At 42.9% G+C, this 18,460-nt stretch overlaps 1 protein-coding gene across 1 annotated transcript in view; it reads right to left on the bottom strand.

Annotated features, from left to right (window-relative positions):
• DDX60 (DExD/H-box helicase 60) overlaps positions 1–18,460 on the bottom strand; it is an 80,013-nt gene that overhangs the window by 44,214 nt on the left and 17,339 nt on the right. Inside the window, exons 8-14 of the mRNA XM_054029085.1 lie at positions 17,022–17,180; positions 14,866–15,007; positions 14,020–14,175; positions 10,861–10,960; positions 9,189–9,304; positions 6,413–6,576; positions 3,474–3,720 (exon numbers count right to left, since the gene is read on the bottom strand). Of these exons, the coding sequence (XP_053885060.1) occupies positions 3,474–3,720; positions 6,413–6,576; positions 9,189–9,304; positions 10,861–10,960; positions 14,020–14,175; positions 14,866–15,007; positions 17,022–17,180 (1,084 nt within the window). The remainder of the gene's footprint in view (positions 1–3,473; positions 3,721–6,412; positions 6,577–9,188; positions 9,305–10,860; positions 10,961–14,019; positions 14,176–14,865; positions 15,008–17,021; positions 17,181–18,460) is intronic.

Raw genomic sequence — 18,460 nt, 5'->3', positions numbered from 1 at the left:
GGTGCTAAAACAGTGGTTCTCAAGCTTTAGTACTGGTGACCCCTTTCACATAGCAAGCCTCTGAGTGTGACACCCCCCCTTATAAATTAAAAACACATTTTTATATATTTAACACCATTATAAATGCTGGAGGCAAAGCGAGTTTGGGGTGGAGCTTGCAACCCCCACGTAATAACCTTGTGACCCCTGAGGGGTCCTGACCCCCAGTTTGAGAACCCCTACGCTAAGTGAAGAACAGGAGTACTTGTGGCACCTTAGAGACTAACAAATTTATTAGAGCATAAGCTTTCGTGGACTACAGCCCACTTCTTCGGATGCATATAGAATGGAACATATATTGAGGAGATATATATACACACATACAGAGAGCATAAACAGGTGGGAGTTGTCTTACCAACTCTGAGAGGCCAATTAATTAAGAGGAAAAAAACTTTTGAAGTGATAATCAAGCTAGCAGTACAGACAGTTTGATAAGAAGTGTGAGAGTACTTACAAGGGGAGATAGAGTCAATGTTTGTAATGGCTCAGCCATTCCCAGTCCTTATTCAAACCGGAGTTGATTGTGTCTAGTTTGCATATCAATTCTAGCTCTGCAGTCTCTCTTTGGAGTCTGTTTTTGAAGTTTTTCTGTTGTAATATAGCCACCCGCAGGTCTGTCACTGAATGACCAGACAGGTTAAAGTGTTCTCCCACTGGTTTTTGAGTATTTTGATTCCTGATGTCAGATTTGTGTCCATTAATTCTTTTGCGTAGAGACTGTCCGGTTTGGCCAATATACATGGCAGAGGGGCATTGCTGGCACATGATGGCATATATCACATTGGTAGATGTGCAGGTGAACGAGCCCCTGATGCTAAGTGACATGGTTCTTTAGGTCAAGTAATAGTGGCTCCTGCTTTTTACTGAGGTCCCAGTATCAGTCCCCACAGATGACCTACACAGGAGCAGGGCCAGTGCAACCCATTAGGTGACCTAGGTGGTCGCCTAGGGCACTGGCATTTGGGGGGCAGCATTTCCGGTCCTTCGGCGGCGACCGCATCTTCGGCCGCCCTGGTCGTCATTGGCATTTAGGCGGAGGGAGCTGGGCCAGGGGGGCCCAGGGAAGGCCGCTTGCAGCAAGTAAGGGGAGGGGTGGCACCACACAGGGGAACTCCCTGCCCCAGCTCACCTCTGCTCCGCCTCCTCCCCTGAGCACACCACCCCGCTCTGCTTCTCTCCCTCCCAGGCTTGCGGCGCCAATCAGCTGTTTGGCGCCGCAAGCCTGGGAGGTGGGAGAAGTGGAGCGGCAACGGCGTGCTCGGGGAGGAGGCGGAGCAGAGGTGAGCTGGGGCGGGGAGCTGCCGTACGGCTCCCTGGGCCAGGGAGAGCTGCTGTGGGGGGTGCCTCAGGGCGGGGGTGGGGCGCTGCTGCAGGAGGGGCGCCTCAGGGTGGAGGAGGGGCAGAGAGCTGCCACAGGGCTGGGGGGGAGGGGGGGTGCAAGGTGGAAGTTTCGCTTAGGGCGCGAAACATCCTTGCACCTGCCCTGCACAGGAGTGGTGTTACATGTAGCTCTGCCCCCCCCTCCACCCTAAGGTGTAATTACTACATCACAGTCTGCTCCCAGAACCAAGGAGAGAAACCAAAAATCTAGATGTTCAGTATTCTGTTGTGGTCTTACAAAACTGGTAAGATATGTGTTGTGCCTCCCTGTATGGGCTGGGCAACAGAGAGGATAACTTAATGCTAATTCTCACCAATTGCATCTAAACTGGCCGTGGGGAAGTTCAGGCTTGAAATTAGACGAAGGTTTCTGACCGTCAGAGGGGTGAAATATTGGAACGGCCTTCCGAGGGAAACGGTGGGGGCGACGGACCTGTCTGGTTTTAAGATTAAGTTGGATAAGTTTATGGAGGGAATGGTTTAATGGTAAAACATAGTAGCCAAGGAAGACCAAGCAATGGTACATGAATAGCATAATGGCCAACAAGGGTCAGGCTAGAGACTCTTGCCTATATGCTCGGGGTATTACTGATCGCCATATTAGGGGTCGGGAAGGAATTTTCCTCCAGGGTAGATTGGCTGAGCCTCTGGAGGTTTTTCGCCTTCCTCCGCAGCATGGGGCAGGGATCACTAGCAGGAGGGTCTCAGCCGATTGAAGTCACTAAAACACAGGATTGGGGACTTCAACGGCAGAGTCCAGGGAAGGGTCTTGCGGCCTGCATCATGCAGGGGGTCAGACCAAATGATCATAATGGTCCCTTCTGACCTTAAAGTCTGAGTCTGAGTCTATACCTGAAATGGAAGAGGTGTGGATGTGTGGGATCAAACTCTGTTGATGACAGTGAAAAACAATAAACATGCTTATATAAAAGTTAGTGTAAGGACCTAGTGTACTTGTCAGAATGATTTTATATTGCAAAACGTATTTAGAAATGAATGTGGAAGTTGTGTTCATATTTGTTTTGCAGTTTGATCTGTGTTCTTAAGGAATTTAAAGGATTTCTTAGTTGGATCGTGTAATTTGCATGTACTGTAGTTGTATATGATTAGTTTGATTAGTTTTTTATTTGTGTAATTCATCAATAATTAGGACTGATAGGTTCTTTATTATAGTATAAATTTACTTTGCCAGCGAGTGCCAAAATGTCTCTTTTTATATGAATTACCTTAAAACAGAAAACTAATGGCAAAACCAAAGACTTTCTGGATGATTTTCCCTTTGATTCTCAGACTCTGGCATAAAATATTCCAATATATATGCCATGAAATATTCCACTTTATAACACAGACCCTAGATATACAGATTACTGTGAAAGTCAGCCTTGCTCTACTTTGCATACAAACAACAAGATGTCCGGTGGCACCTTAAAGACTAACAGATTTATTTGGGCATAAGCTTTCGTGGGTAAAAAACCTCACTTCTTCAGCTGCATCCCACGAAAGCTTATACCCAAATAAATCTATTAGTCTTTAAAGTGCCACCGGACTCCTTGTTGGTTTTGTGGATACAGATTAACACAGCTACCCCCTGATTCTCTATTTTGCATAGAATTCCACAGACCTGATATGGTACACAACAACTAAAAAATGGTACAATTCCTTTGTCATTATCCAACTGGAAGCAGCAGCCAATTAGTGATCCTTGCCCTGTGTTACAAAACTGATTTAACAAAATCTGGAATACCCTGATTATGGAAAACTATTACAGTACACAAAAGAAAATGATGAGCTAAGATACCAATGGCAGGTACATACTCCCTTCTCCATAGCCAGACAAATCCCCCGAAGGATACTCCAGTTGCACATATTTCTTGTGCTGGAAGCATGTGAGTGACAGGCAGGGTCCTTTGCACTCCCCTCCCCTGAACACTTATACCAGCTAGCCATGGCGCTACAACAGGTAAAGTTTATTAGGATTTTCTTCTGTAATCTTGCTACAGTTAAATGATGACTGCCAACCCCTCCAAAAAAGACCCAAGCATACTTTCACATACCTTGGTCTTTGCATTGTTCTATCCACACTTCAAAGCACGTATTCAATCCTGCCATTTCTGCAGTACATTTCACAGAATTACTTTGACACTTCTTGAGAAAATCCTCTAGTTTTCTTATTCCCAAGTTAAAATTCTCTTGTATTAGCTTTTCAATGGAAAGCGCATCCCATTGTTTCTGTTCTTTTCTTTCCTCTTCAGCTTTCATTCTCTTTTGGTTTTCCTCAATAATTATTTCTGCTTTAGTCTTCTGCCAATAAAATAAATATACAACATACATAAAACTTTACACTTTTGTGAAATTTTAAAGAACAAATGCTAATGTCTTACAAATAATCTAATGTAACAAAGATTGACGTGTGAGCATCACTAAGTAACTCTGCTTAAAAATACTGATTTCTTATTATTCACCTATAAATTGGCTTTTATATAAAACATCTTCAAAATAAATCAGTCAGTGGACTAATGGAAATTCATGACTTTTTATTCTGGTTACTCAATATATCTTGGGATATTGTCAATAACTTTATCTGATGGGTATTTTCTTCACATTATGTCACAACTATGATTTTAAGTTATTTTAACAGTTAATATACATGGATAAATACTAGTATTTCAATTGCCTTGAACACCAAACACTGCTTGATTCACAGCTGTTTTGTAATTTATGTAGTTATGTATTTGTATTGCAATAGTATCTAGAGGCCCTAATCCTGGGTTTGGAACCATATTTTTCTAGCCAGTATACATAGATATATATAAAAAAATACGACTCCTGCCTTAAAAAAATTGTAATCTAAGAGTGTTTCCATTGAAGGAAAATGAATGTAATGCTAACAGATCAGAATAGTAATATATTACACCCATTTTTCACAGGTGTAGAAAACTGTGCAAGGCAATAAAATCGCACCACAACCACAATTGCCATCTTTCAGCTGTAGACAACAGGATTACTCTTGTGTGTAAAGTACTAATCAATGCAAAGATTGCAGATTCAGGCTCCACAGTAGCAAGGCAGGGCAAAGAGTAGTCAACATTTTTACTTTGCTGTCTCTGAACTGTATTTGATTACAAACTGTCATTCATTTTTAGATATACATTTACCTACATGCATCACAATCTGGGTCTTAGTGCACTTTTTGTTACTGCAGAGATTACAAAACTAGACCTTGGTAGTTTCTCTATTGGCTTTGAGGAGCCAGAATTTCACCTGAAGTTGTTATTTAAAGATTGGAGGCCAGATTCTCAGTTGGTATAAATGGGCCTAGTTCCACTGAATTCAGTGCAGCTACATCTTAGTAAATATTTGATTATCTGGAAAGAAAAGACCAGTCTTTGTTCAATGCTGAAAATGTTGAATTCTGTCTGCAGGCTGTACAAGTTCTTCATTGTAGATAGGTATGCCCTACAGGCCTACTGACCACTAAATAAACATGTACAGAAGAGCACTCCAACACCTCGCCCTATGACACCCTCCCCACCCCTGTGCTTGCCACTCTTTCCAACTCTGCTACTAAATATTTTTAAAAACAATAGTATCTTATTCATTTATTTATTCATTCACATTTTTGCCAACATATATCCAGAGCTAGGGTTGCCAACTTCCCATTTGCAACACCCTTGCCCCGCGGCCCCACCCCTTCTGAGGCCCCACCCACTCCATCCCCCCTCCCTCCATCGCTTATTCTCCCCGACCCTCACTCACTCATTTTCACCAGGCTGGGGCAGAGGTTGCAAGAGGGGGTGAGACCTCCAGGTGGGGTTGCAGGCCCTGGGGTGGGGCTGGAATTGAGGGGTTTGGGGTGCAGGGGTAGGGATGTGAGAGGGGATGAGGGGTATGGGCTCCGGCCAGGCAGCTCTTACCTCAGGTGGTTCCCAGAAGCAGCCAGCATGTCCTGCTCCTAGGGGGCTCTGTGCTCTGCCCCTGCCTTGAAGTGCCACTCCCACAGGTCCCACTGGCCACGGTTCCCAGCCAATGGGAGCTGCAGAGCCGGCTCTCGGGGCAGGGGCAACATCCCTACGCCTAGGAGCCAGAGGGAGATGCCAGCCTCTTCCCAGGAGCCAAGCAGGCACCCTGCCTGTCCTTCTGTGGGCAGCCAATCAGACTTTTAATGGCCCGGTCAGCAGTGATGGGGCATTCCATTTGAAAACCAGACAGTTGGCAACCCTATCCAGAGTTCTAGGAGCTTTACAATGTTTAGAATAAACAATATTGTAACAGAATAAAATCTACAACATACTATACAATTCCAGTAACCCACTCATATCCTTTAGCTGTTCAACCCACCTCTTCCCCAATATCCACTATCTACTACATTCAAATTTTTGATATCAATATAGCCATCACTTGTTGTCCTGGTTGTGTGATTTTTTTGTACAAAAAATGTTCCCTTCTGCGAGCACTACCTGTGAGATAAATATTAATCTGATTTGATTCTGAGGTCACCAATAGATCTGTCTACCTACAGTTATAAACCTACATAGCCTTTGCAGAGAGCAGCAATATGACAGTGTAAAATAATCTCTTCAATAAAACAAAAATTGGTCTTCCCTTACCAATTATTGCCTTAGTCCCTTATCCTGCAGTGATCTTTACACAAGGAGAGGGGATCTACCCAGACAGAGCTCAATGCAGGATTGGAAAATCAACAGCAAAGCTCATACTAATTGCAGTGGGACCAAGATTGTGCCATTAATAAAATGGAAGGTGAATGGAGAAATGAGGCAGGAGGGAACTCCTTCAGTAAGACATGAGATAAAATCTAGATCCCATAAATACTGAAAAGATGGAAATCCCAAATCAGAACCCTTATAATGGCAGAACAAGAATGGTAGAAATTCCTGTACTAGATGGTTTAAAGCAAAATAAAAAAAATCACTACTGTGCAATACATGCATAAAATAATCATTCTGATCTTATGGAGATACTTCACAGATCTTACATGAATTTTTTTGCTGTTCTTCATGTCAGAATAAGCCTTCTTTGGAGTATCCAATTGGGTTACAATTGTTTTTGAAATGTTGCCTTCCAGTGATGATCCATAAAAGCGTAGAAAAGACTGCAACTTTTGATTGCTTCGAAGGGCCCTTGGATCTTTGCACATTGCTTCAGAATACACAAAATGTTACACACACATGCATGCTTTTCATATCCCTCACCTCCTTGCCTACATACTGCCCTTCCTTTCAATTTTCGCATTGTGAGGCATGAAGGCTTTGTCTTTCCCTGCATTTCAGAGCAGCAGCAGGGCCACAATAAAGGTATAGGCCAAGTAAGAAGTACCAAGACTCTGTTGTAATGCCATGTTCACCAATACAGGCCTAGGATATCATCACTCTAAGTCACAATTTGCCAATCTGTGGGTTGGGTGATTATGAGGAGTCCTCAGAAGGTTGTGAGTGGACAGACTCCCCCCTCTGAAGGTGCTTCAGGAGAATTCAGGAAGGAAACAGGCCAGTCCCAGGCTCAGGAGAGCTTGGGTGTGAAGCAGCAGCACTCATTACTCTCTCCTCTCTCCCCAGGGAGCTACAAGTCTGCTGTTGAGTGGAGATCATAGAATCACAGGACTGGAAGGGACCTCAAGAAGTTTTCTTGTTCAGTCCCTGCACTCATGGGAGGACTAAGTATTATGTAGACCATCCCTCACAGGTGCTTGTCCAACCTACTCTTAAAAATCTCCAGTGACAGAGATTCCACAACCTTCCTGGGCAATTTATTACAGTGCTTCACTACCCTGACAATTAGCAAGTTTTTCCTAATGTCCAACCTAAACCTCCCTTGCTGCAATTTAAGCCCATTGTTTCTTGTCCTATCCTTAGAGGTTAAGAAGAACAATTTCTCTCCCTCTTCCTTGTAACAGACTTTTATGTATTTGAAAACTGTTATCATGTCCCCTCTCAGTCTTCTCTTCTCCAGACTAAACAAATCCAATTTATTTAATCTATCCTCATAGGTCATGTTTTCTAGACCTTTAATCATTTTTGTTGCTCTTCTCTGGACTTCCTTCAATTTGTCCACATTTTTCCTGAAATGTGGCGCCCAGAACTGGACACAATACTCCAGTGAGACCTCCTCTCTAGCACACCCATGCAAGGGCAGGCATAATTTAGCCTTAAATTTTGATAAATTCAGAATAATTATTCAGCATAACAGAAACAAAAAAGGAAGAAAAAGTGATATTATTAACATACTATGGAATTGTACTACAGAACAGTGAATCAAAGCCTGCCCTACACAATGATGACCTTTTGTGAAAAAAAATAATAAATCTTGTCCCTCGACTGGTTGACCGCAGGATGACTATGAGTCGGCAATGTGACGTGGCCGTGAAAAAAGCCAATGCGGTCTTGGGATGCATTAGGCGAGGTATATCTAGTAGGGATAAGGAGGTGCTGCTTCCGTTATACAAGGCACTGGTGAGACCTCATTTGGAGTACTGAGTGCGTTCTGGTCTCACATGTTTAAAAGGGATGAACTCAAACTGGAACGAGTACAGAGAAGGGCCACTAGGATGATCAGAGGAATGGAAAACCTGTCGTATGAAAGGAGACTCGAGGAGCTCGGTTTGTTTACCCTAACCAAAAGAAGGCTGAGGGGGGATATGATTGCTCTCTTTAAATATATCAGAGGGATAAATACTAGGGAGGGAAAGGAATTATTTCAGCTCAGTACTAATGTGGACACGAGAACGAATGGATATAAACTGGCGCTGGGGAAGTTTAGGCTTGAAATTAGACGAAGGTTTCTAACCATCAGAGGGGTGAAATTTTGGAACAGCCTTCCGAGGGAAACAGTGGGGGCGAAAGACCTCTCTGGCTTTAAGATTAAGCTTGATACGTTTATGGAGGGAATGGTTTGATGGGATAACGTGATTTTAGTCAATTAATCAACAGCGTGCCATCGCTGGTAAATATTATCAATGGTCAATGAGGGTCTGGCTGGAGAATCTTGCCTGCATGCTCGGGGTTCTACTGATCGCCATATTTGGGGTCGGGAAGGAATTTTCCTCTAAGGTAGATTGGCAGAGGCCCTGGAGGTTTTTCGCCTTCCTCCGCAGCATGGGGCGGGGGTCGCTAGCTGGAAGATTCTCCGCGACTTGAAGTCCTTAAATCACAGGATTTGGGGACTTCAACAGCTGAGTCAAGGGAAATGGGGTGGGTCAGCTTTTGTGGCCTGCATCATGCGGGAGGTCAGACTAGATGATCATACTGGTCCCTTCTGACCTTAAAGTCTATGAGTCTATGAGACTATTGATTGCTTAGTATATGAAAAGGAAAACTGTTTAGCTGTTGCTTTATTTCTAATATGTACTGTTTTGTGAAATGGCTACTTTTCACTTTTGTGAGTGTTCATTAACTATGGCATTGATCCTGCAAACAATTACAGACATGTTTAACTTTAGGCATGTGAGTAGTCTTACTAAGATAATCTCAGCAATTCCCATTATTTCTAAATGGAGAAAACATTATTCTAGACCCAAGTTTTTTTATATATTAATTATCGCTATTTATATTACAATAGCACCTGTGTTCCCCAATCAGGGACTGGAACCCCATTGGGCTAGGTACTACACACACCGAAAAGACTATCTCTACCCCAATACACATTGTTTCATTAAATTAGTGCAACTTTTAAATAATTTTTTGAACCTATAAAACTACCCACACTGATAATACTTTAGCTTTTTCTGAATAGGGTTTATCTGAATAGGGTCTTACCTTGAGAACTGGACTTTGTTCTGTCATAATCATCACTGAGAAGCTTTCCTGAATGCCAGTGTCGAATTTCATCAAATTCTTTTTGTTTAATAAGGGAAGTAACAGCAGAGTCATCACTAACAACAAAAGACACAACATTGATAATGTATACTATTTATGATATCATTATTTTCAAAAATAAAGATTTTAAAATACATGTCACATCAGTAGGTTGTTGGCCTGATAGAACCTACATGGAATAATATAAAATTATGAAAATGCCATTGTAAATGTATAAAATATTTAGAGTCTGTAGGTAAAATCCCAGCCCTGGTGAAGTTAAGGAAAAATTCCCAATGACTTCAGTGGGGCCAGGATTTCACTCTGTAGTTCCAATTAAGCAAAGATATATAACCATCTGCTTACTTTAATCAACATCTGAATACTTACTTTAGAAAACATTTGGGGTGATGTCATATCCCTCTTATGTGTGAAATTCATCCCTGTGCCATAGTGCTACACAAATTGTTACATACCACCTAACTGGCTCTTTCCCATCCCAGGTGGTCTCAGGGTCTGTCTATATTTAGAAAATGTTCACCTTGTTACTATCTCTGGTTTAAAATAACTGATTTTTGTAGCAATGGGAGTCCAAGTATAGACATGATTTTGGCAGCTGACATGGTCTACAGTACCTTCTTGGGAGCAAGTCTAATTAACAAGCTAAAACTCCCAGTGTGGTTCACACTGGCAATCCTATTTGGCACCCTTTGCACCCAGGTTGAATTCAGTGGGTGTCTTGGATGGTCAGAGAATGGAGGCTTGTGGTCCTGTTGTGTGTAACATTTTAATAATGTGGTTCTATTCTATATCAGTTGTTATATTGCACTCATCACTATAGTACCTTCTAGTAGTGTGTTAAGTGATGTGACTAACATTTGTCACTTGTGTTTTGTTCCCTCTCTCATATGGTCTCCACTGGGGGAAATTTGTGTGTGCAATGTAGTGATTTGTTTTGGAAAGGTTTGGAGGGACATTGTTTATTGTTTGGAGAGTTTTGAGGGGGCTAATGTACAGACTGCTATGTGTTTATAGCAGAAAAGGCAGTTCAAAGAAATGCATCTTGTACTTGGAATGGAAGGTGGTGAGGTTTCTGATGGTCCTTAGTTCCTGTGGAAATTCATTCCATAGTTTCAGCTCAGTCCCTGAGAAAGCTCCATCTGCACAGACAAGCTGTACCCTTATCGTAGAAAGTTCCAGTATGCCTCAAAAGTAGAATTGTTGATCATGGTCTTCATTCCAGAGATTTTGGGTATGTATTATAAATTGGTGGGTGGGAGGGTGTGGGTGTGTGAGAGAGACACACATACATGAAACCCACATGTATGTGTTTATGAGAGAACAGCATCCAAGAACATCCTGTAATATATAAAAATGCCACTACAGGCTACTCTGTTTTTCCAGTACGTTTGTTTGTTTGCTTTTACATTTTAATGCATACTGTTTTTACTTCTTAACTTCCTACATTCTTTTAATTAATATTTTGAAAATGTTGCCTGGGTTGTTTGATACCAAATTATGAAAACAAAAATAGTCATCACAATGAAAATTCCTAGAACATGACAAAACCACAATACCCAATGATTTAATCTTATATATATTCAGAAAAATAAAAAAAGTAAAACACACATACCTTTTTAAAAATGGTAGGCTACTTAAAATATCTCCAGCAAATTCATCCACCACCATAGATGTCATGGGTATCAGCCCTAGATTAGGAATATTCTTGGATTCTTTTAAATGTGGAAAAAAAAGACAGTTCTTCAAAAGTCTGCTACAGTAACATATTTACAGCAACATCTTAGAATAATGTTCAAATGCAATTTCAGTAAAGCAAAATCACAACACCCTTCATTCAAGAGAAAGCAATACTAAAACAAGCCTCTACTGATAGCTCAGATTTAGTGAATAAAATATCCAGGCAGAGTTTTGATTCATATTATTGCTCTGTGAAACTTGCTAACAAAGTTCTGTAATGCACAGAACTTATTCCTTCTAGCCAAAGTTTTCAAACCTAAAAATTAGGCTTTTAAATCCATACTTAGGCTCCCAATTAAAAGTGGCCTGGTTTGCAATGGGAGTTATAGACGCTCATCACCTTTGAAAATCAAGCCACTTTGTTCTGCTTAGCATCTTGGGCTACTTTTATGTTGGAGCCTAATTTTAGCCACTCAGGTTTGAAATTTTTAGCCTCTGTCATTTACATTCTTGCTTGACTGAGCACAGAGAGAAGCACTTATAAATGATCACTTATAAATGATCAGTAAAAATTATGAGACTTTATACTAGGAAAGGCAAAAGAAAAACTGAAACTTAACCAATAGAACAGTTCTCGTAATTTAACCTAATATAGCATTAAAGTAGGCTGTCCTATCCCCACATGTAGTAATTTATTTATGTTGCTTCTGTCTTATTTCTTGCGACACATGCATGTAATGGAACTATAGGTTGAATTAATTACCTGTTGTTTTCCAAATTAATTTCTCACCGTTGTTTCTTTCAATTCATATTTATTTTCCTTTCTTGCTAGGTCTTTTAATATTTGCCAAGATTCTTATCCTGACTTGTAGCTGCATATAATTGTGGTGGTATTATGATTTCCAAAGGTGAAAAAATGAATGAGAATGTGTGCGTTCCTCTCTGACCATTCTTTTCTGTACCCTTCTTATTACCGTTACTTATTACCGTTACTTAAAATAATAAATACTATGAACAGGACTATGTCCCTTTAGCTATTATTCTGGGTAGAGAATGTCACACAGACCTCCCTTGTAAATAAAAGGAATACAGCCATCCCACCGGTAGGGGTGGTGGCGGCCAGGAGCCCCCAGGCCCTTTTAAATCGCCCAGGTGGGCCGCAAGTCTCTTAGGCGTGTATGGGGTGGTGCTGGCGGCGGTGAGCCAAGTGAGCATGTGGAAACCCTGGCCGTGTCGGAAGAGCACACCCAGCAGCACAGCCGACAGCTCACTGGGCACCAGTCAGTGCAGGCACAGCACTGCGCGAAAACTTCAGTCATCCCTTTCTAGGGGAACCATTGACTGTTCTGCCCTAGGGGCCAAAATTACTGTCAGCAGGCCTGAATGTGAGTGAGCTATCCCAAGGAAAAAACAGTGAAGATAAAGCGCATTAGTTTTATAGCAAGGTAAACTATAATAATAAAATCATGGAAATGGGCTGGGAAGAATCTCAAGAGATCAGGTGAGGTCAGCACTACACCTCCCCCTTCTCTCACCTAGTTTACCTCCCAGTAAAGCTAAAGTACCTTATCTTCACTGTGTTTTTACCTTGGCATGGCTCACATGAATTAGTTACCCTGAGGTAAGAAACGCGTTATTTTTAAGCAGTGAAGGCAGGGCTTAGCTACAGTGATCCTCAGTGTATCTCCTAATTGCAAAATACCCAGAACTATCTCTCCAGCTGATGAAACTAGAGATAGGTACAAAACTAGTTGCAGATAAATTGACACATTTTACTACTTCTGTTCATGAGGGGTTTGTAGTCATCCTGCAATTTTCTTGATTGCATAGGACTGAACAACACTTTGCAAGTTCATTAATTAGGAGCAGGTCATTGTGAATATCCAGAATGATTAGATTGGTTAGTTGATTTTGTTTGGATATGTGGGTCATATGATACTTTTTGTCCCTGTTGAGGGGCGGCTGCCCCACTCCAGTAAAGAGGGGTTAAAAGCAGCCCTGGAGAGGGTGGTGGTTGGGAAAAGGTAGGCTGATTGGGAAAGCAGCCAAGGCTGTGGACAGCTTAATCAGCACCCAGCTGGCCCTTATAAGAGGGCTTTGGGCCAGAAGCTGTTAGTCTCTTTCTGGCTCTAAAGAGAGAAGGAGTAAGCTGCCTGGGAGCTGAGAAGGGTACCTGAGGTGGAGCAGTGCTGGGGAAGGGCAGAGAGAGCTGGGGAGCTCCAGCCTAGTAAAACCCCGGCTGCAAGCCTTGAAAAGGTATGGGGGCTGCAGAGGGGTAGCCCAGAGATAGGCAAAGGCAGCAGGTCCTAACCCCCTTGCCGATGATGAATGGTTTACAGACTGCAGTCTGCCCCAGTGAGTGGGGGCTAGATGATGACTGGCAATAGCCACTGAGGCAAGGTGGGGATAGAGGGTGGGAGGTTTCCCCCAGGGAGGGGAGACCCAGAGTGGGGGTACTGCTGAGGCAGAACCCCCAGGAAAAAAGGGCACTAGGGTCTGGGGGAGACATGGGAGCCAGTGGCAGGTGAGAAGAGCTAATTCCCAGGATGATCAGTAGGAGGTGCTGTGCCAGTGAGTCATCACCCCGCCACAGTCCCAATAACTGAATGGGCCTAGTTCTTAAAATGTTTCTTGTGTGACTATTTCTTTCCTAATTAAGAATTCAGTTTCTTTGAAATCACCATTTTCACAGACACGACTGTTAACATGACTGCCAGTTAACCAATTTGCTAGAACATTTGAGAGTTGAATTCAAAAAGGGTCTGAATAGTCAAAACAAATTCATTTAAAAATCCCAATCAATTTTTTTAAGTATTTGCCCAGCTGTATATGAAACCCTCCATACTTGTTGCCTCTGATGAAATGTAGGCAAGAGTTTAGTCAACTCAATAGCTCCTACTAAAGGAGGAATATTTTAAAAGATTGTTTCTACTAAGCAGTAAGATTTCTTTGAAATATGTCAAAAGATTAAGCAGACTGTTCTGTTCATGGAGGAATCACATATTTTCTGCAGAATAGAGCCTTAATAAATACAATTTTAAAATCATGAGTTAAAATAATAATAGTGTAATTTTGAAGATTGTTACTATGGTACCTTCAGTTGGTGAAGCTCTCTTTTCAAGAAAAGATATAGAAGTTCTTCTCAGAGGCAAAGACTTTCCATCATCATCCTTTCCAGATAGTTTTGATATGATACTCCACAGATATTCATACTCTCTCTTAATTTTTTCCCCCATATCCAAGTTTAACCCTAAAATGGAATGTAAACTGGAAACTAATATTTTGCTAGAAAATATTTATTTTATAACTAGCTTTCTTGAATTTTTTGCACACTTCAGTATAAGAGTGGCAGAATTGAGGACCTTTGTAAATACAGTACAAGACACAACATCAAAGTAACAAAAGAGAAAACAGTTATGTCATTATGGAATAACAACAGTGGGTGAGATATCAACTTGAAATACACATTCACACAAGCCTTGCACTCCAAGCCTTGTGTTCAAGCATTTAGAAGTAAGCAGGGCTCCTTGCCCACTTATTCCTTCCTTGAACCAGGCAGGCAGGGGGTGGAAAAGGAGAGGGGAATGAGTGGAAGCATGACTACACCCATCACTCACTAGCTGAAGCAGTGTAGGATGCTGGGAATAGGGGTAAGGACAGTAGTTTACTGCTGATGTAGGCAATAGTAATCTTCTACCCCACCCACTCATCTACCTGAGGAATGAGGAAGAAGGGGAGGAATTGTGATAATGGTGTCTCTGTATGTCATAATGCATCCCAGGGATGTTCCTACATAGGTCCAGCTTGCTCTGGTATATGCCTAATGTCAGAATCTAATATTAATTAATGTGACATGAACTACTGAGTGTTTTATTGTTAGATTAAAATCTAGATTAGGTTTAAAAACTAATAAGTGAAGAAACAAATATGAATGTAGTACCTTGCTCATTTTCTACTTCATAGTAATATGCAACATTCTTCCACAAAAGATCATCACTTAAATCAGGCAAATGAGTGAAATCCACTTTCCACAGCTTTTCAGTTGTCAGATGTTTCAGAAGAAAAAATTCGCAACCTTTATGCTAAAAGGAAAAAAAGATTAACTTCTGTGCAAGGTATCAATACTCAACACAAAAAAAAAACCTTTTTTTTCTCAAGATTTTGGCTCCAGTATCAGATGCTGAACGCACCTTGAAGTTTTTTCTTAATTACCCAACTTGATTTTTTTGGTGATCACAAAGGTCTGAATATTTGTTAAACAAATCCATGCACTTAGACCATTTTGGAGAAAAAGTGTAAAGCAGAGTGGTAGGAAAGAAGCACAGATTCAGAAAAGTTAAAGGGAATGGTGATAGGTCACCATTACACCTGACAGGAGAGTGCATTGTAAGCTCTAAATGGTAATATTATGAAAGCTCCAGTGCCATTTTGAGAAGATAAGGCATTGATGAGACAGTAGTGAAACACTGGCCATAACATATTTAAGGGAATGATTCTGTCCCTTTATTCATGTTGAGTAGCACTTTACTCCCTGTCCCCTGACCATCTCTGGAAACCCTGCCGCCCCATCCAACCCCCTCTCTCCTTCCTGACTAATCCCCCTGTTCTCCACCCTCTGATGGCCCCAACCCCTATCCACACCCCCACCCCCTGACCACCACCCTAATGTCCCCTGCTCTCTATCCAACCCCCCCCACTCCCTGCCCCCTTACCACGCTGCCTGGAGCACTGGTGGCTGGCAGGGCTACCCAGAGCAGCAGGACAGGCAGCCGTGCTGCCCGCATAGCACAGAGCACCAGGTCAGGCTGCAGCTCTGCAGCTGCGCTGCCCCAGGAGCTAACCGCCCAGAGCATTGCGCCAGCGGCGGGGCGAGCTGAGGCTATGGGGGAACAGCAGGGGACGGGCTGGGGGTTGGCATCCCAGGGCAGGAGCTCAGGGGTTCGGCAGGTGTGTCCCGTGGGATGGATGAGGCCCACGGGCTGTAGTTTGCCCACCTCTGGTCTAGTATCTGATCATGCAAATGCTTAAACTTGTGTATAATTTACTCAGGCAAGGGGTTCCATTGCAATCAATGGGATTACTCATGAGATGAAAGTTATACACAGGTTTTGGTGTTTGCAGGATTTAGTTGTTAGTACTTGTAAAGCACTTTGAGATATTTGTCTGGAAAGTGCTATCAGTGCACAAAACATTATTTATTTTTGCTATAAAGAGCCACGTAGCTTCACAAATAACTAAACACACAAGATAGTTAAGATGTATCATTCATTTCATTATTTTTCCTAGGTTTTTTATTTGAATTTTTAGACTTTTTTTAAAATGCTTACTTGGAACATTTTGGTAAATAATTTTTAGAAACTGTTAAAGGTTAAATGGTCTGACCTCATCTTCTATTTGAAAATGTAGGCTTGCAAAGAGACTGATTTAAATATTAAATATGCTCAGCCTTAGGACACAAAGGTGTCTAAATCTCAGGTTTAAATGACTAAGTCCCAGTTTTGGCTCCTGTGTGATCCACAAAATTCCCACCGAACCCTCTAGGTGCCTAAACTCACTTGGTGCCTAAGCTTTCAGAGTACAAGTTCCTTAGGTGCCTGTGTTCTTGCATCTGGGCATGTGCACTGTGGCTAAATATTTCAACAATCCTTGGGCCAAAGAGCAAAATAATAACTCTGTAGTCCAGGGGCTTGGGCATTCACTTGGGAGGTGGGAGACTCTATGACGCTAAAGGCTTGTGTCCACTTACTGGGGGATTGATGTGGGGCGATCCAGCGGGGGTCGATTTTGTGGGTCTAATCGACCGCTGATCACTCTTTCATCGACTCCAGTATGTCACCGGAATGAGACATGGGAGAATGGGAGTTTCTCCCGTTGACCCAGCGTGGTGTAGACACTGCAATAAGTCGATCTAAGGTATGTCGACTCAGCTACGTTATTCACATAGCTGGAGTTGCGTAACTTAGGTCAACTTAGCCCCATAGTGTAGACCTGCCCTCAAGTGTTACAACACCTAAGTTCCTTCATGGATCCTATCCCTTGTGTCTATTGTTAATAAATAAGAACTAAAAGTACAAACAATGAAAATGCACTGCCTACCATTTGTATAAATGTGAAAGTTTGTTTACTCCAATGGTAACTGATTGATCTAACCCGAGCTCGTTGTGAAAGAGGTAAATGGAAAAGAAAAACCACACTCAGGCAATACATCCTGATTAGGTCTTCAGCTTCTTCTGGTGTTATTTCCCTACTCTTCTCCTGTATAAATACAAACAAAAAGTATCATGCCTACATGCAACCTATTTTGCAATTCATATTTTGAAAGGAGCTTCAATCTGATCTTCCATTTTGCATCTGCTGTTTTGCAGACATAACTACAGACATATAGAACTGATCTTTTAGACCAGGGGTGGGGAACCTTTTTTCTATCAGGGGCCACTGACCCATGGAAAAAATCAGTTGCAGGCCACACACAGCCCACCAGGGGGGTGTGGAGGCTCGGCACTTCCCCCCACAGCAGCGTGGCTCCAGCCCAATGGGGATGGGGGTGCGCAGAGGCTCATGGCTTCCCCTAGGCTCCAGGGTGGGGCTAGAAATGAGGGGTTCAGGGTGTGGGAGGGGGCTCCAGGCTGGGGCAGGGGATTGAGGTGCAGGTGAGGGTGTGGATTCTGGGAGGGAGTTAGAGTGTGGGAGGGGGTTCCTACCTGGGCAGAGGAGTTGGGGTGCGAGCTCCGATCAGGCAGCGCTTACCTCAGGTAGCTCCGGTCGGTGACGCAGTGGAGCTTAGGCAGGCTTCCTACCTGTCAGGGCTCTGTGCTCCCAGAAGCGTCCGCCATGTCCAGCCCCTAGGTGGAGGGGCCTGGGGGCTATGCGTGCTGCCCACGCCTGCAGGCACTGCCCCCACAGCACCCATTGACCGTGATTCCTGACCAATGAGAACTGCGGAGCCAGTGCTGGGGGGTGGGCGGGGCTTCCCTGATCGCCCCTGCTGCTAGGGGCCGCAGGCACATGCCAGTCCCTTCCAGGAGCTGCATGCAGCCAACCAGACTTCTGGCAAGCCAGTGCTCACAGCTCCAGCCCCCTGGGCAAGGTGGGGGCACCAAGGCTCAGGGCTTCCGGGCCATGGCACGAAGACTTGCTGCGGGCCGGGTGAAATGAAGTAGTGGAATGGATCTGGCTCATTGGCTGTAGGTTCCCCACCCGTTTTAGACTATCTGATTTGTGAATGCACTCAATCTGACTTCATCTATTGGCATGATCACACTTATTAATGAGATCAGTTCCATCCACAATTATTTTGCATCTACAACATTGTCTCAAATTATTTGTGCCTCAAAAACTGTGAGTGCAAAATGCAAGGCCAAATCTATAGCTCTGGTCAATACTTGTTAAAGCCAGAGGTATAAAAGACCATATTATATGTAAGTAAAGGTTTGTCTACACGTAACATACCCAACACAAGCAAGGACATGAAAAATTAAGAAATCTAACTCTCCACCTCTACCAGGAGATACTGACTTCACCAGTAGCACAACCAG

This window comes from Malaclemys terrapin, chromosome 5 (genome assembly GCF_027887155.1).
Source record: "Malaclemys terrapin pileata isolate rMalTer1 chromosome 5, rMalTer1.hap1, whole genome shotgun sequence".
Taxonomy (NCBI): domain Eukaryota; kingdom Metazoa; phylum Chordata; order Testudines; family Emydidae; genus Malaclemys; species Malaclemys terrapin.
Note: the sequence above shows the minus strand (reverse complement) of the source record. Positions and strands in the feature narration are given on the sequence as shown.